At 47.2% G+C, this 27,329-nt stretch overlaps 1 protein-coding gene across 3 annotated transcripts; it reads right to left on the reverse strand.

The window, feature by feature from the left end:
* On the reverse strand, positions 1–24,759 carry LOC141095513 (nuclease EXOG, mitochondrial-like). Of its 3 annotated transcripts, XM_073581536.1 has the most exons (6): positions 24,556–24,759; positions 17,759–17,908; positions 15,464–15,603; positions 14,948–15,024; positions 8,083–8,197; positions 1–1,188 (listed from the first exon to the last, which is right to left on the reverse strand). In XM_073581536.1, exons 1-6 carry the CDS (start codon positions 24,683–24,685, stop codon positions 730–732), a joined length of 1,071 nt encoding a protein of 356 aa, XP_073437637.1. In that variant the 5' UTR covers positions 24,686–24,759; the 3' UTR covers positions 1–729. The 3 variants fall into 3 exon arrangements, 1 of the variants encoding a protein (XP_073437637.1); XR_012233407.1 differs by lacking the exons at positions 1–1,188; positions 14,948–15,024; positions 15,464–15,603; positions 17,759–17,908; positions 24,556–24,759 and adding an exon at positions 9,280–11,657 and having other exon boundaries at positions 8,081–8,197; XR_012233406.1 differs by lacking the exons at positions 1–1,188; positions 14,948–15,024; positions 15,464–15,603; positions 17,759–17,908; positions 24,556–24,759 and adding an exon at positions 9,280–11,657 and having other exon boundaries at positions 8,087–8,400.
* Between the last annotated feature and the right edge of the window lie 2,570 nt (positions 24,760–27,329).

Raw genomic sequence — 27,329 nt, forward strand, 5'->3', positions numbered from 1 at the left:
TTCCAGTGATGAGTCACTTAGCTTACTGTGGCAGATGTGACACAGAGTTCTTAGATACAGCACATACAATAGAAGAGCTGAAAAGCTGCCACGGGCCACACCACAGCTATGTACATTATCTATAGACAGTGAGCTGCTTATCACAGGAGGGGCGGAGTCGAACTTGGTGTCACCTGTTGCTGCAGTCTGAGCAGTGATAAAGTCCTGGTGATAAAACCTTCATTATAAGTAAACAACAGCACAAAGCCTCATAAGGGACACATCGATGAGTTACCCATTTAAACCCTACCTCATACTTTATTCAGACTACATAGCGAAAGCCTGCTGATGGATTTCTTTAAATCTATAGATGTATTTCCATCCTTTGGCCATTAAAAGAAAACATCTGATAATCCCTGATGAGTTGGTAATAATGGCCTGGTATCAATAGTCGTAGCCGCACAAAGCGAACACTCAGCGTGCAGCAAGATTTCTCCCCCTTCATGAGTCCGGAAGGGAGTGATCACAGCCTTCTTGGTCCGGCTCACAGACCGACCCACTGAATAATGACAAATGTAACATTTTTTTCTATGATTTATTCCCCCCATATTTTTTTTTAAGTACTTTACAAAAGTCCTCATTTAAAGGGATTTTTCCTTGTTAAAGGTCACCTTTACAGATTCCTGAGCAAAGAAAAATAGAACTTGGTTCCATGTGATTATGGGCCCTGTAACATGCAGCTATGACTTGTTACCCTTGTCTTCCGTCTCGTACAGTAACGGTCTCACCAGACTCCAGTTCATTCTTCTTCTGTTCATAAAGTTCTGACAGATACCGGTCCGGCTTTATGTTGGCCTCACGCAATTCTAACATGATCTTCTCCACTTTCTGGAGGCTTCTTGCATTCTTCATGCTCCGTCCTGCAATGTATAGTTTGAACTCTTCTAGTTCAAAAAGCTTACAGGTGTCCTCCTCACAAACGTTCTTCACTTCTTTTGATTTGTCCACTTGAGGGAAGAAAACAAGACCAGACGACTTCTCAAGTGTTTCAAGAGGGACCTGAAATTCTGGCAACTGATGCTGAAAGCTGATGGGGACGTTGGGAACAATAAAAGCTCCTTCAGCTAGAGTCTCCTCAGAGGGCCTCCTCCTGGCGAGGATCACCTTATACAGATGTGTGGGCACGACTACATCATCACTGCCAATAACCTGAAATAAAAAATGAGCAAAAACATCTTCATTACACCAAAAAGATCACAGTGCACCACCACAAATTGCAGTAGGCCTCTGTGCACCTACATGGAGATTTCCACATCGCCTCTCACACACCCCACCCATCTTCACTATTAAAGTTTAAACTTTAAGGACTTGTAAGATTTAGCAAACGAATATAAAAATGCCATCAAATAGCAAAAGCGAAAGAAGCTGTGGTGGGCATCTCTATTCCTGGGGACCCAACTTGCCCCCAATAATAGAAACATTCAGCCCACTTATTTCACTGTTATCTGACAATTGGGTCCCGGGAAGCGGGGACTGCATTAATGGATAAATAGAAAATCAGCAAATACCTTTATTACAAATTAGATTGTTTAAAAGTGCCACCAACAAGGTGCATTCATTCTCACTAACCTGTCCGTCCAATGCCTAATGTCAGGTCTGTGGCAACAGAAAGGGAACCTGTCACCAGAAGTGTCATAACAGCTAAAACTATGACTTTACTCAGCATCTGTGCTGCATTCCATAAATGCTTATATACCCCCTGTATACTCCCAAAAGAACCTTTAAAGTTCTCCCGCGTTGTATGAAAATCGGGTCGGTCCTGTCTGATGGCCATGGTTTCGGGCCTCTTGATCCCTCCCCCCCGGCTGCTGCTCGCCGCCCTCTTCCCCGGCTGCTGCTCGCCGCCCTCTTCCCCGACTGCTGCTCGCCGCCCTCTTCCCCGACTGCTGCTCGCCGCCCTCTTCCCCGACTGCTGCTCGCCGCCCTCTTCCCCGACTGCTGCTCGCCGCCCTCTTCCCCGACTGCTGCTCGCCGCCCTCTTCCCCGACTGCTGCTCGCCGCCCTCTTCCCCGACTGCTGCTCGCCGCCCTCCTCCCCGACTGCTGCTCGCCGCCCTCCGCCCCAGCTGCTGCTCGCCGCCCTCCGCCCCGACGGCTGCTCGCCGCCCTCCGCCCCGGCTGCTGCTCACCACCCTCCGCCCCGGCTGCTGCTCACCGCCCTCCTCCTTCAACTGACATGGATGATGCCTCACGTCAAGATTTCGCCAGGCAATGTGGATGCATCAAGGAGTCACCTACGTCAATTAAAGAAGAAGAACAGTGAGCAAGAGCCAGAGGGAGGGATGGGGAGGCCTGAAACCACAAATCCAGCCTTTATAGTGCCCACAGAATGATAATGAAATGGGGCAGCCCACTAGAAAAAAATCTGATGCAAAGTTACAAAGCACCAGAATTTTATAGTGCTCACAGAATTATAATAATGACATTGAGCAGCCTACTGAAAAAAAAAGTGGAAGCCAAGTTACAGAGTATCAAAATTGTGTATTCTAATAAAGGAAGTTCCAGACTCTATAGTGCTGGCAGAATGATAATGAACTGGAGTATCCAACTGGAAAAAAAAGAAGCCACGTAAGAGAGTGTCAGAAGGGTGTACTCTAGTAAGGGAAAAAAGGAAGTTCCAGACTCTATAGTGCTGGCAAAATAATAATGACCTGAAACTGACCATTGAAAACAGAGTGGTAGCCAAACTACAAAGCATTCGCATTGGAACAGTTCCAGCTAGACTGGTACAGTTAGGTCCATATATATTTGGACAGAGACAACATTTTTCTAATTTTGGTTCTAGACATTACCACAATGAATTTTAAACAAAACAATTCAGATGCAGTTGAAGTTCAGACTTTCAGCTTTCATTTGAGGGTATCCATATTAAAATTGGATGAAGGGTTTAGGAGATTCTGCTCCTTAACATGTGCCACCCTGTTTTTAACCCCTTCACTACCAAGGGTGGTTTGCACGTTAACTCCCGGGCCAATTTTTACAATTCTGACCACTGTCACTTTATGAGGTCATAACTCTGGAACGCTCCCATGGATCTCGGTGATTCTGACATTGTTTTCTCGTGACATATTGTACTTCATGTTAGTGGTAAAATTTCATTCAAATAACTTGCGTTTATTTGTGAAAAAAATGGAAATTTGGCGAAAATTTTGAAAATTTCGCAATTTTCCAACTTTGAATTTTTATGCCCTTAAATCACAGCGATACGGCACACAAAAAACTTGATAACTAACATTTCCCACATGTTTACTTTACATCAGCACAATTTTGGAACCAACATTTTTTTTTGTTAGGAAGTTATAAGGGTTAAAAGTTGACCAGCGATTTCTCATTTTTACAACACCATTTTATTTTTAGGACCAAATCACATTTGAAGCCACTTTGAGGGGTCTATATGATAGAAAATACCCAAAAGTGACACCATTCTAAAAACTGCACCCCTTATGGTGCTTAAAACCACATTCAAGAAGTTTATTAACCCTTTAGGTGCGTCACAGGAATTTTTTGAATATTTAAAAAAAAAAAAATATGAACATTTAACTTTTTTTCACAAAAAAAATACTTCAGGTTCAATTTTCTTTATTTTACCAAGGGTAACAGGAGAAATTGGACTGCAAAAGTTAATGTGCAATTTGTCCTGAGTACGCCGATACCCGATATGTGGGGGGGAACCACTGTTTCGGCGCATGGCAGACCTCAGTAGGGAAGGAGCGCCGTTTGACTTTTTCAATGCAAAATTGGCTGGAATTCAGATCGGACGCCATGTCGCGTTTGGAGAGCCCCTGATGTACCTGAACAGTGGAAACCCCCCCAAGTGACCCCATTTTGGAAACTAGACCCCCCAAGGAACTTATCTAGATATGTGGTGAGAACTTTGAACCCACAAGGGCTTCACAGAAGTTTATAACGTACAGCGGTACAATTAAAAAATCATATTTTTTCCACAAAAATGATCTTTTCACCCCCAATTTTTATTTTTCCAAGGGTAACAGGACCCTAAAAGTTATTGTGCAATTTGTCCTAAGTACGCTGATACCCCATATGTGGGGGTAAACCACTATTTTGGCGCATGGCAGAGCTCGGAAGGGAAGCAGCACCATTTGACTTTATTGGCTGGAATTGAGATCGGACACCATGTCGCGTTTGGAAAGCCCCTGATGTACCAAAACAGTAGAAACCCCCCACAAATGACACCATTTTGGAAACTAGACCCCCCAAGGAACTTATCTAGATGTGTGGTGAGCACTTTGAACCCCCCAGTGCTTCAAAGAAGTTTATAATGCCCAGGCATGAAAATAAATTTTTTATTTTCCTAAGGGTAACAGGAGAAATTGGACCCCAAAAGTTGTTTTGTAATTTGTCCTGAGTAGGCTGATACCCCATATGTGGGGGTAAAACACTGTTTGGGCGCATGGCAGAGCTTGGAAGGGAAGGAGCACCATTTGACTTTTTCAACGCAGAATTGGCTGGAATTGAGATTGCATTTGGAGAGCACCTGATGTGCCCAAACAGTGGAAACCCCACAATTATAACTCCAACCCTAACCCCAACACACCCCTAACCCTAATCTCAGCCCTAATCCTAGCCCTAACCCTAATGGGAAAATGGAAATAAATACATTTTCTTTTAGTTTTATTATTTTTCCCTAACTAAGGGGGTGATAACGGGGGGTTTGATTTACTATTTATGGCGGTTTTTATGTTTGGCGGTTGTCACACGCTAAAAGACGCTTTTTATTGTAAAAATAGTTTTTGCATCACCACATATTGTGAGCTATAATTTTTCCGTATTTTGACCCACCGAGTCATGTGAGGTCTTATTTTTTGCGGAACGAGTTGACGTTTTTATTGGTACCATTTTCGGGCACGTGACATTTTTTGATCGCTTTTTATTCCGATTTTTGGGACGCAGAATGAACTAAAACCAGCGTTTCATGAATTTCTTTTGGGGGGGTGCGTTTACACTGTTCCGCGTGCGGTAAAATTGATAAAGCGCTTTTATTCTTCGGGTCAGTACGGTTATAGCGATACCTCATTTAGGTCGTTTTTTTATGTTTTGTCGGTTTTTTGCAATGAAAACAATTTTATATAAAAAATAATTATTTTTGTATCTCTTTATTCTGCGAGCTATAACTTTTTTATTTTTTTGCAGATGATGCTGTATGGCGGCTCGTTTTTTGCGGGACAAGATGACGTTTTCAGCGGTACCATGGATATTTATATGCGTCTTTTTGATCGTGCGTTATTGCACTTTTTGTGCACTATTTTTTGCTTCGTTTTTTATTTTTTAAGGGGTTCGCTAAAGGGGTTAACTAATGGGAAAGTTTTATAGGGCGGGTCGCTACGGACGCGGCGATACCAAATATGTGTACTTTTATTATTTTGTTTTTTTTTATTTTGAAAAAATGCATTTATTGGGGAATATTTTTGGTTTTTTTTTACTAATTTATTTAGCGATTTTTTTTTAAATTATTTTTAACACTTTTTTTTTTTTTTTACTTTATTACCTTGTCCCAGGTGGGACATCACTGTCCTCTGACAGATCGCTGATCTGTCACATCACAGATCACTGAGACAGATCAGCAATCTGTCACAGGCAGTTCTGCAGACTTCCTCATGCCTGCGCTTTGCAGGCAGTGAGGAAGTCAGCTCCCTACAGGCCCCCGAAGGCCCCCGTCGCTATCTTGGATCCGGGGGCCTGTAGGGAAAGAGACCCCCGCAGAAGCGCTGCACATTGCGCTGCCGTGGGGGGCTCAGGGAAGCACGGAGGGAGCCCCCTCCCTGCCGATGCTTCCCTTTAACCCCCGGTACACCGCGATCGCATTTGATCGCGGTGTGAAAGGGGTTAAGGTGTCGGGGGCGGTCCGTAACAGCCCCTGACACATTGTGCCGGGTGTCAGCTGTGATAATCAGCTGACACCCGGCCGCGATCAGCGGCGCTCACCACGTGGGCGCCGCTGATCGCTGGGACGTAATATTCCGTCCATGGTAATTAGGTCCAGGGTCACATGGACGGAATATTACGTCCATTGTAGGTAAGGGGTTAAAAGGACCAAAAGTAATTGGACAATTGACTCCAAGGCTATTTCATGGACAGGTGTGGGCAATCCCTTCGTTATGTCATGCTCAATTAAGCAGATAAAAGGCCTGGAGTTGATTTGAGGACTGGTGCTTGCATTTGGAAGGTTTTGCTGTGAAGGAAACATGCAGTCAAAGGAGCTCTCCATGCAGGTGAAACAAGCCATCCTTAAGCTGCAAAAACAGAAAAAAACCCATCTGAGAAATTGCTACAACATTAGGAGTGGCAAAATCTACAGTTTGGTACATCCTGAGAAAGAAAGAAAGCACTGGTGAACTCATCAATGCAAAAAGACCTGGGCGCCCACGGAAGACAACAGTGGTGGATGATCGCAGAATAGTCTCCATGATGAAGAGAAACCCCTTCACAACAGCCAACCAAGTGAACAACACTCTCCAGGAGGTAGGCGTATCAATATCCAAATCTACCATAAAGAGAAGACTGCATGAAAGTAAATACAGATTGTTCACTGCACGGTGCAAGCCACTCATAAGCATCAAGAATAAAAAGGCTAGACTGGACTTTGCTAAAAAACATCTAAAAAATCCAGCACAGTTCTGGAAGAACATTATTAGGACAGATAAAACCAAGATCAACCTCTACAAGAATGATGGAAAGAGAAAAGTATAGTGAAGGCGTGGTACAGCTCTCATGATCCAAAGCATACCACATCATCTGTAAAACACGGCGGAGGCAGTGTGATGGCTTGGGCATGCATGGCTGCCAGTGGCACTGGGTCACTAGTGTTTATTGATGATGTGACACAGGACAGAAGCAGTCGAATGAATTCTGAGGTATTCAGAGCCATACTGTGTGCTCAGATCCAGCCAAATGCTGCCAAACTGATTGGCCGTCGTTTCATACTACAGATGGACAATGACCCAAAACATAAAGCCAAAGCAACCCAGGAGTTTATTAAAGCAAAGAAATATTCTTGAATGGCCAAGTCAGTCACCTGATCTCACCCCAATTGAGCATGCATTTCACTTGTTAAAGACTAAACTTCAGACAGAAAGGCCCACAAACAAACAGCAACTGAAAACCACCGCAGTGAAGGCCTGACAGAGCATCAAAAAGGAGGAAACAGCGTCTGGTGATGTCCATGAGTTCAAGACTTCAGGCAGTCATTACCAACAAAGGGTTTTCAACCAAGTACCAGAAATGAACATTTTATTTACAATTATTTAATCTGTCCAATTACTTTTGGTCCCTTTAAAAACAGGGTGGCACATGTTAAGAATCTGAAACTCCTAAACCCTTGATCCAATTTGAATGTGGATACCCTCAAATGAAAGCTGAAAGTCTGAACTTCAACTGCTTCTGAGTTGTTTTGTTTAAAATTCATTGTGGTAATATCTAGAACCAAAATTAGAAAAATGTTGTCTCTGTCCAAATATATATGGACCTAACTGTATTTGCACTAACAGCAGTGATGAGGGTAGCAGGTCCAAGCATTTACCCTGGTTTTGGATATTATACTAGGTACACCCCCCCAGATTACGATTACAGCTGATTGCTGGCACAAATCACACATAGGTGCAAAAACGACAAAGAATATTTGCCCAGAATCACTTATGATTCCAATGATCATGCCATGGAGGTGTTGCAAACCTGCCATTCGCTGCCCCACGAAGCCTTTTATTGCATATTATGCCCTTAGCTCCTCATTTAAATTCTGAATTTATAATTTATCAAATTAGAATCTCACCCTGGTTACTGAGCAAACAGGTAGCTCTTAGTGAGAATGTGCGGTGTCTTTCACCCTGAACTAAGAAATTTAGTGGATCGGAGGCTGCCGATAAGAGGAACTTCATTTCACGACTGAACGCTTCTCAACACAATCAGGCAGGAGCAGAAAGCAATGATCAGCCAGACTGAAGGAGGCTCATTGTTTTCTAGAGCACGGCGGCCGACCGGTCATCTCTGAAGTCACTACATGAACATGTGGTGGTAAACAGCGGCTCACCTGATAAGTGACACTTTTCTTGCCGTCCTCATTCTGCACGGGTAACAGCAGGGGGCCGCTCACAATCCAGACATCATCGAATCGCTGTGTCAGGTCTCGACAATACATTTCAAACCTGGATAAAGATTTCAAGCAATGAGAAAAATGAGCCGCCATTACTCCATTGTAGGACTGATCTCATTACACTACACATGCAATGGCCTGGCTGATGACTGTCCCCGGAGAACATGTCCGCCTCAAGCCGCCATCGGTTATGTCATTCTTTGCAGAAATTTCTACATATCTGTATCTGAAGCTCCAGATACGGTTCTCCTAGACCTGTGAATAGGAAATTTACCTAGTTACATAGTAATCCAGAAGCAGAGGGGTGTCACCATACAAATAGATGCCATCCAGGACAGAGTATGAAATCACCGTGAATAATGACATTTATGATATGGGGTATTCCCATCCCATAAAGTGATGGCATGTTACTTTATGATCGGTGGAGGTCTGACCTATGGGCCCCTCACCGATCCTGAAAATGTTGCACTCTCTACACAGTGACGCCAGAGGGGAACTACAGCTCAGCGGTATACCACCACCTTCCTCAGCGCCTGTGCTGCATTACAGAAAGTTGTATACTATTTCCTGACTCCCCCTTATATCTCCAAAAAAAAACTACTGAAGTGCTCCAGCAAGGTATACAAATTAGGACGGTCCGGTCCCAGGGGAGTCATTACAGCGGGGCCTGTCCCTCCTCTCCCCTGCTAAAAGCCGTCTTCCAGCTTTGATTGATGTGGATGACGTGTCCTGTGTCATCCACATAGCTGAATGAAATCTCGTGCCTTAGCAGGGACATTGCCGGATCGCACAAACGCACTTTCCTCTTCTCTACTGCAGGCCGAGCCTAAAACCTAACTGCGCATGCGCCGGCACATGTCTTTCCGGCTCCTGCTTGCCAAAACCATTTTAGCTATATTGTTTTCTGGGCAAAATGGTTCCGTAAGAAGGAGCCAGAAAGAAAGGAAGGCTGTAGAAGGCAGCCATGTCTCGTCATATCTTTGTGTCTGTGACATTGAAGGCTCAATGTGGGTTCAAGCTGCAGTGGTCCAGGAAAGACCACGATATGTTAAAAGTATTGTCCATTACTGAACAGCCCCTCATTAAATGCTAAAGGACCCCAGATTTTATAAAAATAAAAACCGGATTACTTACCGGTAATACTCTTTTGTAGAGTCCACGACAGCACCCACTGAGAGAGGGGATCCGCCCCCGGAACAGGAAACCTACAGAGAGATAAATGGGGCGGTCCCCCTCGCTCCCTCAGTTTGTGTTACCGAGAACAACGGAGGAACCGCCATACATGTTTTAGTCAATTTGTTTGGGCGATTCATCTATCTTACCCCTATGTAGCTTTCTGCTTACTAAGTTTAATTACATATCTAACTTAACCTCATAATCTCCACCACCAAGGAGACCCATGTGTGAAAAAATCTTTACGGGAGGGAAGTGAGCGGGTGCTGTCGTGGACTCTACAAAAGAGTATTACCGGTAAGTAATCCGGTTTTTCCTCTTCGCCACGACAGCACCCACTGAGAGATTTCCAGAGATAATCACTTGGGAGGGCACACCGTGTTAAGGACTGATCTACCAAAAGTTAGATCCTCTGTAGAGGACAAATCTAGTCTATAGTGACTATAAAAGGTAGACGGAGAAGACCAGGTTGCAGCCTTACATATTTGTTCAATTGGCACGTTCGCTCTCTCGGCCCAGGAGGATGATATGGCTCTAGTAGAGTGCGCCTTAATCCCCAGTGGAGGGTCTTCTCCTTTTGCCAGATACGCCATTGTGATAGCATCTCTAATCCATCTGGATATCGTGCCTGATGTAACTGCAGACCCCTTCCTGCTACCCTGGAAGGAGACAAAAAGAGACCTACTCTGCCTCCAGGGATTGGTCCTATCTAGGTAGGCTAGCACTGCTCTTTTCACATCTAAAGTGTGATATTTTACCTCGTCTTGTGTTGACGGGTTCTCATGGAAGGAAGGTAGGTATATCTCCTGAGAACTATGAAATTTAGTTGCCCGTTTTGGAAGGTAGGACGGGTCTGTCTTTAAAATCAGACTGTCTCGTGTTATTGACAGGAACGGAGGGTCTACTGATAGAGCGTGAAGATCACTCACTCTTCTAGCCGATACTAAGGCTACTAGCGTAGCAGTTTTTAGAGAGAGGCACTTCACTGATGCTGAGCTTATAGGCTCAAATGGTGCCTGAGTGAAAGCATCCAAAACTAGAGTAAGGTTCCATGCTGGTAGCTGAGGAATATGCACTGGTTCTGAGCGTTGACAGGCTGAGATGAAACGGGTCACCCATCTATTTGCTGCCACGTTATAGTTAAATAGGGCTCCTAGAGCTGACACGTGGACCTTTAGAGTGCTTACCGAGAGCCTTAATTCTCGGCCTCTTTGCAGAAATTCTAGAATGGCCGTAATGGGTACTTCACCGGTTAGTTTTGCTGGGTGAAAGGCCAGGAACTTTTTCCACACTTTAGCATATATTTTTGTTGTGGACTCCTTCCTACTTTGCAGCAGGGTATTGATTAGGTTCTTTGAGAAACCTTTCTGCCTCAGTAGCTCCCTTTCAAATTCCAGACCGCTAGGTGCAGGGCTTTGGCCTGTGGATGGTAGCAGGATCCCTGCGAGAGAAGATTCTGGTGCAGCGGCAGGATCCACGGGTCGGTTACTGACATGGCTCTCAGCCATGAAAACCACGGTCTTTTTGGCCAAAAAGGGGCTATCAAGATGACCCTCGCCCTCTCCTGTCTTATTTTCCTGACTACTGTTGGTAGTAGAACCATTGGAGGGAAGGCATAGGCTAGCTGAAATGTCCAGGGTGCTTGGAGGGCATCTAGAATGTCTGGGTTGTCCGACCTGTAGAGAGAAGCAAACCTTTTTACGCGCCTGTTGGCTCTGGTCGCGAATAGGTCTATCTCTGGTCTGCCCCATTCTGACGCTATCATTTCGAAGACGTGCCTGCTGAGGACCCACTCGCCCTGATATAGGGCTTGGCGACTGAGATAGTCTGCTCGGGAGTTGTCTACTCCTCTTATATGGAGAGCTGACAAGGAGAGAAGATGGACCTCGGCCATTTCCAGGATCTTTCCCGCGATAGACATCAGTGGCACTGACCGCGTGCCTCCTTGCCGGTTTATATAGGCCACTGCGGTGGTATTGTCTGTCTGGATTTTTACGTGGGCGCCCCTTAACTGCGGGAGAAAATGAGATATTGCATAAAAAAATCGCTGTTAGCTCCTTTACATTAGAGGAGGTCTCTATTTCATCATTACGCCACCAGCCTTGTACCATGTGCTCCTCTAGATGGGCCCCCCAACCTAAGGGGCTGGCATCCGTGGTGAGTATCTTGGAGGGAGTCACCCACCATTGCACTCCCTTCGATAAATTGGAAGGATTTAACCACCATTTTAGGGATTCAACCACCTCGGGCGATAGGGACATCCTCCCCTCCAACCGCCCCTGCAGTCTGTTTCCTGCAGAATAGCCCACTGTAGTTCTCTGGAGTGGAACTGGGCCCATTGCACCGCTGGAATGCACGATATTAGCGACCCCAGCAAGGACATACCCTGTCTCAATGATATTACAGGTCTTTCTGCAGTATTCCGTATCTTATTGATTATGGCTATCACTTTGGCGTGTGGCAGAAAACACTCCTCAGTTACGGAGTCTAGTTGCAGGCCTAGAAACCTCTGACAGGTTACAGGTTCTAGCCTGGACTTCTCCCAGTTAATTAGCCAGCCCAGTGTCTTTAGGGATGAGATAATCTTAGCTATTCTGGCTTCGCACTGTGAAACAGAGTTTCCTACTATGAGTAGGTCATCTAAGTAAGGGATAACTAAGGTGTCATTCAGCCTTACATACGACATCACCTCCAACATCAATTTTGTAAATACCCGAGGAGCCATGGATAGTCCGAATGGCATTGCCGCAAACTGGAAATGCTGAATCCGACCTTTGAACCAGACTGCTACCCGCAGGAACCTCTGGTGCCCACGATATATGGGGAGATGGTAATAGGCGTCCTTTAGGTCGACTCCATCTTAAATGACCTCAGCTTTAAGAAGGTATTAAGCTTCCTTAAATTTATTATGGTCCTAAAAGAGCCATCCTGTTTTGGGACTAAGAATAGAGGAGAATAAAAGCCCATTCCTATTTCGTCCCCTGGGACCTCTACTAGGACCTGTTTAGTTAGCAGTACTGCAATCTCCATCTCCAGTGCTTCCTGCTGTGTTCGGGACTTCATAGAAGTCAATAGGAAGGAGTTCGGTGGATGCCGAACAAATTCTAATTTTAGGCCTGATGACACAATATTTATGGCCCACGGGTTTGATGTCACCTTCTCCCATTGGCGGCTGAATTTTAATAGCCTGCCACCTACCGGTGTAATGGTTTTATCGGGATCTGTCTCCCCTGAAGGGACGTTTCCCGAATAGGTTGCCCCTTTGCTTGGGGTCCTTATTTCCCCAGCGGTCCTGGGGTCTAAAGTCCTTCTTTTTACCGAACGGCGGCTTCCTGTAGGCCCTCCTATTGAACGGAACATACGGGTTAGGAAACCCCTTCTTCCTTTCCCCCGCTTTTGTCAAAATCTCATCCAGTTCCGTGCCAAACAGGTACTTACCCTGGCAGGGTATAGCACACAGTCTAGTCTTTGTTTGTGTGTCTCCTTTCCACCCCTTCAACCATAAGGCCCGCCTGCCTGCATTGGTCAGTCCTGCCGCTCTAGCCGATAACCGGAGGGAGTCCGCGGAGGAGTCGGAGAGGAAGGCCGCTGCTCCCTTAATGAGGGGCATAGAGGAAAGAAGTCTATTCCTAGCTACTCCATTCTTAATATTGTCCTCTAATTCATTCAGCCACACCAACATTGATCTTGCCGTGCACGTGGCTGCTATTGCGGGCTTAAAGGCTGCCGTACATGCTTCCCAAGATCTTTTAAGGAATGTATCGGTTTTACGATCCAAGGAATCAGCCAAAGTTCCCGAATCCTCTACCGGCAAGGAGGATCTACGGGAGGTAGAGGCCACTGCCGCATCCACCTTGGGGGCTCTCGACCAGGCTGTTAACTCCTCATCGTCAAAGGGGTACTTACGTTTTGACGTTAAGGGGAGGAAGGTTCTCTGACCTTGTTTCTCCCACTCCCTTTTAACTAGCTCTTTAACAGCTGGGACCACTGGGAATGCCCGGACCTTTCTACGGGAAATACCCGCAAACATTATGTCCTGAGGGGTCTTGGGGTCTTTACTTTCTGGCAACCCCATGGTATTTCGGACAGACTTCACTAAATTACTGACACTGTCCGTGGGGAAACACGTCTGGTCCTCGTCCTCTGAGGAAAGGTATTCCTGGGACTTATCGGAATCTAGTTCCTCGGTTCTTGACGGCGACTTTGACGCCAGCGAGACTCCTCCTCTAGGCGAACATATTTCTCTCACGGAGGAGTGACCCCCCAGACTACTGGAACCGCCTAAGGCCCGTAGCGCCTCTCTTATCATTGCCCGGATATCCTCCTTCTTTCTTGAGGATTCCCCCTGTAAGGCCTCCTCAATACACGATTGGCATAATCTCTTAGGGTGGCCGTCCGAGAGTGGCTGCGAACATAAGGCACACTCTCTATGTTTCGCCTTTTCTGTTTTTTTAGCCTAAAGGGGGTATGGACCAGAAAGAGAAGGCCATCAATTATTTATCCTGACCAAAAAACACTCACCCGTGAGTTTCGTCAGCAACTACCGGCTGCGGTGTCCGCGACCCAGGCTGAGGCGAGGCATGGGACGACTTCTTTTCTTTGCGTTTTTTCTCTAAAGGCTCATCTTGCCTGGAAGGTCCACTGGATTCCTTCCTGGAGCTGCCACTTTTCCTGGTGCTACTGCTTCTACTTGTAGCACTGCTCTGTCTACTGCCATGTGGGGATTCCACTAGCTGACCTAATGGGAGCGAAGCTGGGTCATCTAAGGACGACATGACTGCGCACTAGCGCTGTGTCTGTGGCTTCCTTTTAAAGCCTTTGCTATAGTTGCTCCTCATTTTTTTTTTTTTTTCCGTCCCCATTTTTTTTTTTTTTTTTCCCTACTACGCATGCGCGGGCGTTGTCCCGCGATCTGTGCCTTCTGACCTGATCCCGGAAGTCCTCCTTCCACTTCCGGGTTGCCTCTCCTGGGGAGCGCTCGGTCACAGGGATTAGTGATGCAGCCGGCGATGCCCACCGCGCATCTGCGCTCCGCGTCAACGCACGGGGTCCTCCTCACCTTAACCCCTGGGGCCCCTGCTGCTCATATTCTGCACGCAGGCGGCTACCAGACCAGGAATCCTCTTCTGCGGGTTCCTTTCCAGGAACAGGAAACCAAACTGAGGGAGCGAGGGGGACCGCCCCATTTATCTCTCTGTAGGTTTCCTGTTCCGGGGGCGGATCCCCTCTCTCAGTGGGTGCTGTCGTGGCGAAGAGGAAAAAATATATTTCTAGATATTTACACACACTTGTCGGATGGAGGTTATTCCAGCAATTTTTAATCGCTGGTATAACCCGAGTCTTTTGATAGAGGACAATGGTGTCACAGGAGCGTTGCAGACTGCCACACCGATCAGCTGCAGCCTTCAGTCAGGTGAAGCCATTTTGTCTGATGCCACGATGAAGGCTGGAGCCGATTGTCATGTCACATAACCTCTGGAAGACAGCTCCAAAAATCACTGAGATGTGGAGTCCGGGTGGTAAGGAGGTGATTTTTGCTATTGACAACCCCTTTAATCTTTGAACATGAGGCAGGACTGCATCTGCATTTCAGATTGTAAAGTAAATCCCTGTTGACCATGGACCTTACCGATTCCAGAAGCCGGCGTTGTTTTTATAGTTTTGGGGCACAATGTTTGACAGGTAAAATGTTTCAGCCATGGCCTCCTGTGGACGTAAAAGGGAACTGATGTAAATAGTCAAAATAGTAAGGGTCTGTGCACACGCTGCAGAGTTGTCGCTTTTTTTCTGCACAGATTTGTCATAAAGTGAATGAGAATCCTGAAGTCTCATGCACTTATTGCTTATTTGTGACTTGCAGATTTCACTCATATTAATGAGTGGGAAAAATCTGCACCAAAAAAACATTTAAAAAAATGGGGCAAAAACGCATGCATTACACGGTTTTTCGTGCCAAGAGATGCCGAAATGGTACAGAAATTTCTGCACCAAACATTTAATGTCTGCACACACCATAAAGCTTTATGACAAGTCAAAGTAATGAACTTTATATTCCATATTCTTATATAAATACAAAAAGAAAAGAAAAAAAAAGACTAATTTTTATAGATTTTCTTCTTCAGATAAGCAGAAAACAGATTCTTACTGTAGAATATTTACTGTCCCCCGCTGGCGCCATGTGACCCCGGGACCACCCGCTACGTAAATAGTCTTCATTGCTGGCACTAAATAATTGCGGAATGTTTGGATCCGGTTTAAATCGGCAGTGTTTCCGGTCAGCAACGCCTAAGGAAAAGATAAAAAAGAAAAACATGTTCTAAAACCTAGACAAACAAAATAAAGCACAACACCCCCTGAATTGGGGGGCAACTATATTTATACTGAGCCGTCCTGCTGTTTACAGTCCCAAGAGGGGCCTTTCCATTGGCAGCTGTATACGACCATTAGGGCTCGCTCCCACTGGCGATTAAATAATAATAATAATCAGATTGCATTCGAACCAATTTAATCCTATATTTCATTATCTATCAGTGGCGGGTTTTTGCCAGCGCTGATTGGATTGCAATCGGACAGGAAAAAAAAATGGCAGCATGCTGTGATTGCACGCCAAATTCGGTTCTCACGCACCCATACAAGTCTATAGGAGAGTGTGTAACATCGCACTGCACTCGGATAACAGATGATCATTTCCACTGTGGATTTGGTCACTAATCCACAACAAAACGTGTAATGAATCCACAGAAGGAACCAGCATTTGTTGATCATGGATTCCACCCTGCTCCGTTACTAAGCATTATTGAATAGGGTGAAATCCACAATCAAAATCTGTACATGAAGGAGCACGCTGCAGATCTGAAGTCGGCACCATGCTTTCATTTTTTTGCAATGTGTGACTGAGACTTTCAAGTCTTCTAGACTGCTGCAGACTAAACCACAATTCCGCAAAGTGTGAACTTGGCCTCAGGACATGCCGCAGCCTCACTTAAAGAGGACCTGTCACCTGTGTGTGGCTGCACGTACGATGTAAGAAAAGAGAGAGCAGCCACAGACCGACGGTTTTACAAATCATAACTCATTAAGAAAGACGTCCAGCAGTGTCCCTAATGACAGGCAAAACGACCGGACTGTCTAGAAAAAAAAAAATCAGGTCCGAACTTCCGGGTTGTGGGATCCCGACATACAGAGCGAGATCCAACAACCCTCCGTGGCCTCCGTGACAGTAAAGTGCGAGGCCGATTATCTACACCACAGCGGATACATCATTTACTGAGAGGCGAGGTAACCGCTCTAATGATGTTACGACTGGTAACTGCTACGTACCGGACGGGGCAACACTGGTTTGGCTCCAACGTGAGATTTCATGACACCTCACGAGGTCTCACACTGTGGGAATCTGAATGCCACGATCTAACAACATGCAAGTTTGAACCTGAATTTTGCTAGAAAGTCGGGTCTTTTAGGTTGGTATTAGCAACACTTTTTTTATTTCATTTTTGCCCATAGGTTGTTTAAAAAAAAAAAATTAAAAATCACCAGTCGGAGGCTGCCCGCTGTTCTCTTAAATAAAAAAGGGCGACCTGAGACTGGTGGCAGGCGCTCTGTAATGTGACCGCTCTAGACAAATGTCTAATGCTACAGTTTTCCCAACACTGAAGTCAGTAAGTGAAAACGGAGTCAAATCAGAAACAAATAGAAGAGGTTTGAAAACTTTTTTTTTACTGCATGGGAATAAACAATAAGAATTCACTACAACGTTGTCTGGCCTAAGTGGTGAATTGTCAGAAAAAATACTAAATACATCAAAAATCAGATGTGTAAAAGTGCCAATAAAAATGGATAACTGTGATCCTGACATATTGTTAGACCTCTGGGAATCCAGTGCTGAATAAAGGGGGCTGTCCCACTCTCTGTCTTCAGGAGGGCACAGCTCCCGGCGAGCATGCAGTCAGAAAATAGGAATGGCACTGAGCGCTCAATACATTGTGACAGATGAGACGAGCCGCATGTTTCCACCGCTCACTGGAACGCAGTGCTCAGCTGCTGTTACAGGAGGCGGCTCTGGCTCCGCTTGTAAACATTATTATGCTTTAGCTTATATAGCGCCATTAATTCCACAGCGCTTTACAGATCTTGTCTTCACTGTCCCCATTGGGGCTCAGGGCTCACAATCTGAATTCCCTATCAGTATGTCTTTGAAGTGTGGAAGGAAACCGGAGAACCCGGAGGAAACCCATGCAAACACGGGGAGAACATACAAACTCCTTGCAGATGTTGTCCTCAGTGGGATTTGAACCCAGGACCCCAGAGCTGCAAAGTAAAGGTGCTAACCGCTGAGCCACCATACAATGCTAACCACTGAGCCACCATACACTTTGTTGCCCATTGTGCTCCTTACTAGGAGACCAGCCGAGGTAATGGAATTAATTCCCTTTTTACTCACCAACTATTTTCTCTTTTGTAAGATGCTCAATGACCCAACGTGGGGTCTTCTTTGCTTGATCATAAGATAAAGCATGACCGATATATTGCCTGACCTCCTCTCCACTCTGCGGGAATCCAAACTCCTCCAATGGAGACTTCTGTACAGGTTCTGGGGGAAAAAAAAAGGTTAATATTAACATTATATCTGGTTCAGTAGGATCAACCCTCCTAAGCCATCTAGATGGCCACGCAAGTAAGTAAAAATAAAAAAAAATTAATAAAATGATAACGTGACGTCTTCAATCTGATCTTATTACCTAGAAATCTACACTTGTCTTTATATGTAAATGAACGGTTAAGATCTACGGGCCGGACATAGATCTCCCTGAGAATCTGCCTCCAGAGACTTTTTTAAATAAAAGGAGGTGTTACCAGTGTAGATCAGGAGAGCTGACTGTCAGTCATTACATGTCTCACACCAGCAATGCCGCATTTCATTTAAAGTTGTCCACTGCTAGGACAACCCCTTGTCATACCCCACGCTTTGCCCCAATAAGATAAAAAAGCCTATACTCACATCCCGTGCCTGTGCTGCTCCCACGGTGTCAGCACGCGCTCTCTGCAGGGCTCTCATGCGGTTTGACACTGGCACACAATCAGCGCTGGCATCACTGTCCCCACCCTTCATATGAATTGAACATGAAGAGGAAGTCGGAGATCAGCCGCAGCCCGGACTTACTCTTCATGTACAACTCGTTGAAGGCGCGGACAGTGATGCCAGCACTGATTGGGCACCGGAGTCACGTGTCACATCACACAAGAGCCCCAGGACCGCGGCATAAACTTAAAATGAAGCAAACAATGGTGTAAATTGCTGTTGTTTCACAATACAACTCAGCCTGCAGAAAAAACACCAAATATCAGAGCTACACAGACGAAAAAAGAAAAAAAGTGTATAAAAAACAGAACAGAAGAGATGCTGAGCAGTGATGAGCGTGCTGAGGTGTTATCTGGGCATGCTGGAGCGCTAACAGTGACTTCGGTGTGCTGAATAATATGTTCTAGTCCCTGCGGCTGCATGTGTAGGGTCGGTGGGCCGAGCTAGGGGGGTGGTCCCTCGATATACCGCGCAGAGACAAAACAGAGACAAGATGGAGGCAGGTTCTGGGTGCAACAGGTCCAAGTTTATTCCACTCGCCGTCCGCCTGACGGCCTCTGCAGTACACCGCACTTCACCTCACGGCCCTCCATTTCTAGGGCCCGTTATACACACCGTACTTTCACACTAGGGACGTACATGCACGTACCGTCCCTTCTTCACTGTTTGACGCTCCTGACAGGTCCGTCACTGTGGCCGCCTTAGGCCACTAAACCAACAGCAATTTTACTGGTCAGGCGTCGTGTCAAATACGGTGTCCCACACCCGGTGTCTCGTCTCCACTGCGGTTCTTCCTGTCAGGATCACCCCCCTGACGTTCTCTCTCCTCAGTCCCCCGGTTCGGTTCTCCTCAGAGCGCACAGACTGTCGTAGTCCTTCTGTCACCTGAGCTCCCCCTGGGGACTGGAACTTTCTGGAACCCTCCCTCAGTATTTATACCTTTCCTGGTTCCCTGTAACTCCGCCCCCATGACCAATGGTTTCCTAAGCCCTAAGCTGATGTCAAGTCCTTTGCTCACACTCCTCCCTGCCCTCTAATGGTCAACCCAGGTACTGCACGTCCACTACACTTTCCTAGCTGTTTCCCCACTGTAGTAACTGACAACTATCTGAACTGTGCAAACCTTTCCTTCTCTATACTGACAGGTCCGTCCGGTCACCTTCCCTACACATGTCTCGTGACAGCGGTGACACATGTAAGGGTATGTTCCCACGGTCAGTGGACGCTGTGTACATCCGCAGCGTCCAGATGTTACAGCACAGTGGAGGGGGTGTCATCATATCCCACGCCCACTATGCGGGCAGACGCCTCCGGCTTCCATGTGGAGCATCTCTCCCGCCCGCAGCATGTCTATATATGTAGCGGAGACGCTCTGTCTCCACAGGATAAATCTCACCCGTACAATGTAATGGGAGCCGTGATCCCGCACGGTTCAGTGATCACATGTGGAATCAGCGGCGTTCAGAAGCCGGCAGCGCTGTGGATGGAGCGGACATGTGCTGCCAATACTGACCGTGGGAACATCCCCTGAGGAGTGACTGACAATCCCTGCATGTGCCGCTGCTGTCAATCAGCCACGAGACATGCAGCCGCGGGGACCAGAGCATAGTATTCGAGCACGCCGGGCACTATGAGCACTCGAGCATGCCCAGATAACACTTCATCCGACCCCGCTCACTCATCACTGATTCCACGGTGTGGACGTTGCGCTTTTTTACTTCTCTCCTATAAACCAACACAGAACAGACCCCAGACAGACACCATAACGATCCATGTCCCCTCTGCTCCGTCCTGACAGGAGGGGGCGCTGCAGTAAGGCAGAGGGTGAGAGGGGAGCTCGTACTGACGTCACTGGGAACTAGTGATGGGAAGTTCGGCTTTTTTTGGCGATCCGGCTCATTCGGCTCCGCTCACCATAAAGAGCCGGCTCTTTTTTTAATATTAATCCATTTTCCACAGTCCTCGTGCCAGGTCTTTGCCTGTAAATTGAGGGCCTCATTCTCCACCTGTATAAGGATCTAGTGACGCAGTGTAGACTGTTATTCAGCATTGCTGTCTCCTCAGATTGTCAGCTCTTGTGATCAGGCCCCGGCTCCTTGGTTGCAGACAGTCTTACCATGTATTAAAATAATAATAAATAATCTTTATTTTTATATAGCGCTAACATATTCCACAGCGCTTTACAGTTTGCACACATTATCATCACTGTCCCCGATGAGGCTCACAATCTAAATTCCCTATCAGTATGTCTTTAGAGTGTGGGAGGAAACCGGAGAACCCGGAGAAAACCCACGCAAACACGGGGAGAACATACAAACTCCTTGCAGATGTTGTCCTTGGTGGGGATTCGAACCCAGGACCCGCTAACCACTGAGCCACCGTGCTGCCCTATAATGTATTCCTTTCTAATCTGTGGAGTTTTTTGTACATGTCCTGTCTGGATTAGTAAGTGCTGCAATCTGTGTTGGCGCTGTATAAGGCCGGGGTCACACTGGCGAGGAATACGGCCGAGTGAGAGGCGCTAAAAGCCCGCATTAGACACGGACCAATAATTCTCTATGGGGTCACTTGCACCAGCCGTATATTTCTCATCCATTCTACGGTCCGTGCCACTCGCAGCATGATGATGCGATTGTCGGCGTACTACGCCCGTAGTACGCCAATGCAAGTCTATGGGTGCGCAAAAAATACGGATTACACACAGACCACACATGTGACTTGCGAGAAATACGCACCCGGTGTCTTTTAGCAAAGCCGGCAATTCAGTGCGCTATACAGTAAACTCACACTGACAGGTTTAATAAAGAAACGAAAGAATAGATATATTCACATAGAATACACACATATATCTATATATATGCATTCTATGTGTCTATATCTATTCTTTGGTTTCTGTTATAAACCCTGTCATAGGGTTCCATTATATGTCCATTTTGCAAGCCTGCGAGAAAATCTCACCATACGGATTACATACGGATGCTGACATGCGCAAAATACGCGACCACACCTTGATTACGGATGACCTACGGAGCACTGTTTAGGGGTCATTCATCCGTATTACGCCTGTAAACTACGGACCGTATTTTGCGCAGGTTAGTGTGACTCCGGCCTAAGAGTATAATCCGTAAAAGGTCTGTTGGAAGCGCTGTGCCAACACACACTCCAAAATATGTTAGCAAAGCATACTGAATGGTAAAATCAGACACTAAGAGCAGCTGCCGGGCTGGGGGGCTCAGTGTCGCACCCTCACTGATCAGACATTGCTGACCTATTCTAAGGTCAGCCAGCATTAAAGTCATGGACAATCTCGCTTGTGCGCTTATTTGAAGCCTGCAAAATGATTTGGACTTGGGCCAGTTTTGTTTCTATATTACACTGAAATGATCCTTTCTGTTCCCCACTGGCCCCTTCCTCCTAACCCCCTATTCCTGCAGTGTAATAACCTCATGTGCAGTAAGAATAGTCTCATATCGGCACTGGTGATCTGATAATGAACCAGCAGTAGCCCAGCGGGACGTCTATTCCCCCAGACTAGTCGTCCGCACCTTCATTGCTGCAGTCATTCCCTCTTGGACGCGATTTATTCGCATCCGTGTTTTTTCTGCAAATGGATGCAAACGCATGGAACTGCAGCCTGATCAGGATTTGGTTGGAAATGTGAAATTCTGACTTCTGGGGCAGAGGATAGGGGGAGAGAGGAGAGGGGAGGGAAGAGAGAGACTGGTGAAAGAAAAAAAGAAAATGGACCTCGGAGCCTGCGCAGTATGAAATCCACATGCAGATTGGACGCAGGCATCCTGATTCAGGTGCGTCTACATTGACAATCATATGGTTTTGCTGACACATATCAGGATGTCTGCAGATTTTTTTCAACACCCAAAATTCACAACAAGCTGCGTTTTGGGAGAACATGGAAAATCCTGATGCATCCTGATGAAAACGCAGGTCCGTGCATCCCTATGTTAAGTATAGAGATGTGATCTGGATCAGGATTGCTACGCTTCACAACGCACAGTACCAAAACGCTAGTGTGAACGCAGCCCGACTCGTGCAGCCCGTAACCAGGTGCCCCCATGTCATATACATGCTCCCAATACATGTTATTATCATTACCACACTGTAACACAGGGCACAAGCCCTTCTAGTGAGGCGGGAAAGATCCCTGTATGACAGAGCAGCATGCGGACATAGTCTAGATTATGTCTGCAGTCTGTTCCCATGCAGTTTCATCACTTTCCCGTACAGCACATCCCTCACTTCCGAGCATCAGTGCCGCAACACGGATCCCTGCACACGGACCCGTGTTGTCCTGGATCCGTGCTCCATAGAGCTCCATGTTAATTCCAGACGTGTAGCCGCGGATCCGTGCGTCTCCCTGTGCCTGCGTGTTTTTTAGATGACACAAAACTGCAACAAGTTGCGTTTTTGTGCATCTGATAAAATATGCAGACACAGCGATCTGTGGGAAAACGGTGACAACTGGATGCACAGTCCCATCCGTCACCACTGAAAGTCAATGGAGACGAAAACGGATCCATGTGCAGCCAAAATATGCAAGTGTGAGACCAGCTTAACCCTATAAGGCCATGTGCACACGGTGCGGATTCTGCTGCGGATCTGCAGCGTTTCAGGCCCTGTGGGGCCGCAGCAGCTTTAGCTGCATTGTACAGTATCATTGTTTTCAATGGTAAACTGAAAAACGCTGTGCACATGCTGCAGATTTGCTGCAGGTTCATATCCACAGCATGTAAATTCTTTGTGCGGAATCAGCTGCGGTTTCAAACCTCCATTGTAGAGATGTGAAACCGCAGGGGTAATCCGCAGGCTGATCCGCAGGTCTTTTTTACCTGCGGATTTTTCCAAATCCGCAGCACCAAAAATTCTGTGTGCACATGGCCTAATTATTGGGGCTGGACCTAGATCTCTGCACAGTCTTGCCTGAAATCACTTTATTATATTGCTTACCCTTACCCTACCCTCAGCAAAAACTGACGCTTCTCCCTGTAGGGCTCCTGTCCTGTGTGACTGTCCTGAATCCTCCTCACTCAGGCCGGTTTCACATTTGCGCTTTATGGCGCAGCGACGGACTGCGCACGGCCGCCGCTAAGCCCCGCCCCCTGCCCGCCCCTTCCGGTCATTGCCGCCTACTAGCGCACATGGATGCTTGCGATCTGCGCACCCTATCTTTAGCATAGGGTGCACAGATCGTGTGCTGGCCGTGCACTAGTAGGATTTTGCCGTGCGCTGCGCACTTTTGAAGGTGTGCCCGTGTGCGCTGAACGCAGCATGTTGCATTTCGGCACGCACGGCGCACCTTCAAAAGTGCGCAGTCCATGGCAAAATCCTGCCAGCGCACGATCTGTGCACCCTATGCTAAATTTAGGGTGCACAGATCGCAAGCGTCCATGTGCGCTAGCAGGCGGCAATGACCGGAAGGGGCGGTCAGGGAGCCGGCAGGGGGCGGGGCTTAGCGGCGGCCGTGCGCAGTCAGTCGCTGCGCCATAAAGCGCAAATGTGAAACCGGCCTCACTCAGTGCTGCACTGCTGAGTCGGGGGACTTTAACTAATAGTATATGTGAGAGTCTACATGAGACCAATTTGCTGAGTCACTTGAGTTTAACCCCTCTACAGTCACATGCCATGCATGCATGTCTGAAGCTAGGAGGAGTGTATCACTTTCAATATTTCCACTCACTCCAGCACAGACAGCACACATTTCTCTGTCTCCTGACAGCTCCGCCTCCTCCCAGATGAGTCACTGCCACTGCCTGGCGCCAGAAAAAGAAAAAAAAAACCGGCTCGTTCACAGTGCAGAGCCGGCTCATTTCGTGCTCAGCGGGGAGCCGGCTCTTTGAATCGGATGGTTCATGAACGACACATCACTACTGGGAACTAGGGGGTGACACATACACTGTACCCTGCTCGGACCGGTCACTCCCACGCGTGAGCGCGGACACGAGGCCACGTGACTCCGCCCTGATTCACTGTGGCCGCAGTTTCGGCGTTAACCCCTCCGTGCCTGTTGAGATCCCCGGATGCCATGAGGAGCGCGCACAGAGCAGGGACCCGGATGCAGGCCGCAGCCCACGCGTCTATGACAGGGCCTCCCTCCACAGGGGTAACGGCGCACACTCTCCGCCAGGGGGCGGCTTTCTCACCTGGCTCGTCTCTTTTTCGCTCGTATAAGTACAGCGCGGCTAAGCAGGACGATGTGCTCAGTGTAGCCCCCAGCACGAAACCCCCCAGAAAGCGGCGGCTTATAATCCTGTAGGAAATATGTCCTGACATCTTCCAAGTAGTTGTAAAAGACGAATGAACCGGAGCCGCCACCTGCTGGCCGGGAACAGTACAGCACTCGATTTAGAACCCAAGGCGTGCTACCAGCGACATCTTACGGCCAGATTTGTTTATTGCATGTGAATAAATTGTATGTAGACGGGCGCCACCTACTGGCGCGGAATATGACTGCTGCTGTGCTGGTGATCGGACATGAGGCGTCACATCTCTGAGCTGTGATTTGGGGTCACCTCAGGAGTCAGGTATAGGTGTAAGCAGGGCCGGACTGGGGCGAGAATTCAGCCGCGGCATTGTAGGTGCACAGGCCACGTGTGGGATGAATGTGAGACATCTCTGTGCACTTGTAGGTTGTAAGAAGTGAGGTTGGAGTAACACGACTCTATGGCTGAGTTCACACGTGGCGTTTTTTTCGCGTTTCCGCCGCGGTTTTAACCGCGTGATTTTGCCGTGAAAACGCGAAAAATAAGCATCCCATGCATTCCTATGGGATTCCGCAATGCTGTGCTAATGCTGCGGTTTTTACCACGGCGGAATCGCTTTGCGGTAAAAACCGCAGCATGCTCATTAATTTGCGGAATCGCGGCGATCCCGCACCCATAGGAATGCATTGTTCCGCTTACTTCCCGCATGTGGCTGTGCACATCATGCGGAAAGTAAGCAGAACAATTGCGGATGGTACCCACGGTCCGGAGGAGAGGAGACTGTCCTCCGGGCTGTGGGTACCATATCCCTGTTAAAAATAGAATTTAAAATAAAAAATATTGATATTCTTACCTTCCGAAGTCCCGCGCAGCCTTCCCGCCTCTCTCCACGCTCCCGGTCCCAGTAAGCCTTTGCGAAAATGCCCGCGATCCCGCGAGAACGGACATCATAGCTGGCATTTTCGCAAAGGATTACTGGGAACGGATGCGCGGGACGATGGAAGGTAAGAATAACACCATTTTTTACTCTTTTTTACATTCTATCTTTTACTACTGATGCTGCATAGGCGGCCTCAGTAGTAAAAAGTTGGTCACACTCGTTAAACACTATGTTTGACGAGTGTGACCAACCTGTCAATCAGTTCTCCAAGCGATGCTACAGATCGCTTGGAAAACGCTAGCATTTTGCAAGCTAAATACGCTTGCAAAATGCTAGTTTTTTCGCGGGAATTTAAAATGCGATTTTCCCGCGGAATGGAATTCCGGAATTCTCGCGGTAATTTCCGCGAGAGTTCCGGTACGTGTGCACTTAGCCTATGGCCGGGGTCAGACTTGTGAGAAGCTCGGACGAGCCTCGCATCAATACCCGGCACTGCCACCGGCACTCGGGACCGGAGTGAGCGGCTGCATGTATTTCTATGTGGCTGAGCGCTCCGGGCCGAGAGCCGGCGGCAGTGCCGGGTGTTGATGTGTGAGGCTCGTCCGAGTTTCTCACTTGTCTGACCCCGGCCTATAACACGGTCGCAGGTGGTCCAGTATCACAGCTCCGTCCTATTGCCGCTACTTTACCTACATACCGGAGTCTCGTAGATAATGATGAGGACGCTGCGCTCTCTATGGTGCTGGGGGTCTTCATACAGCTCACGGGCCGAGATGTAGATACCCCCTGAGCTAATACTGATGACCCATGCTACAGACAGCGATCAGTCTGAAGTCCCCAATCATCACTTTAACCCTTTCGAGACTTTACAATTTTCTGTTTTTTGCGTTTTCCTTTTTTTCCTCCCCTTCTCCCCAGTCATAACTTTTTTCTTTTTCCGCCAATACACCCACATGAGGGCTTGGTTTTTTGCAGAACGAGTTGTACTTTTGAACGACACCATTGATTTTACTGCTGCAGCCAGGATCATATTCCTCACCAATCGTAACACCGATGCCTCTACCTTGTGCCAGTCATTACACTGGCTACCCATCCACTCCAGAATTCAGTATAAACCACCCCACATCTCCCTTGTTTCAGTATACCACCCTACCCGCGTCCTCCGTTCTGCTGATGACCTGAGGTTAGCATCCTCGATAATCAGAACCTTCCACTCCCGTCTCCAAGACTTTACACGTGATGCGCCAATTCTTTGGAATGCACTTCCCAGGTCAATACGATTAGTCCCCAATCCCCACAATTTTAAGCGTGCCCTGAAAATGCATTTATTCAGATTGGCCTACCGCCTCAACACATTAACCTAATCTATCCCTGTGTGGCACAGCCAAAAGTTTTACCATAACCAATGATAGGAACTGAAGGAGTTAAATTGAGTTCTGTCTATGTTGCATTCTCTTGTTTAAAACCTTATCTTTTCTTCCAGGAGATGTCTCAGACATCTCCCTTGTGAACCAAGGTCAAATACCTCTGCTTTTTCGCCTAAATGACTTTCTTTGTCGAAAACAAGTTGTAAAATCATTTGTACTGCGCATGTCTGTAAACGTTTAAATTCTTTACTATAAAAGACGGAAGCCTAACTGATAAGCCAGAGGCGTCTTGACAGGCATCCCGAGTTGTACCATACAGCTGTTGTTTGTATAGTTCTTCTCCACGGAGCTGATTTAATTAGAGACATATGATGCTTCACACCCAAGAACATCGGTCCTTCAGATGAAAGAGTAATCTGAGGGATCCCGACAGTTTCCTGGCGCCCGAACAGGGACCTGATATAGGC

Source organism: Dendrobates tinctorius, unplaced genomic scaffold (genome assembly GCF_039654945.1).
Source record: "Dendrobates tinctorius isolate UK_male_01 unplaced genomic scaffold, ASM3965494v1 ptg000070l, whole genome shotgun sequence".
NCBI classification, from domain to species: domain Eukaryota; kingdom Metazoa; phylum Chordata; class Amphibia; order Anura; family Dendrobatidae; genus Dendrobates; species Dendrobates tinctorius.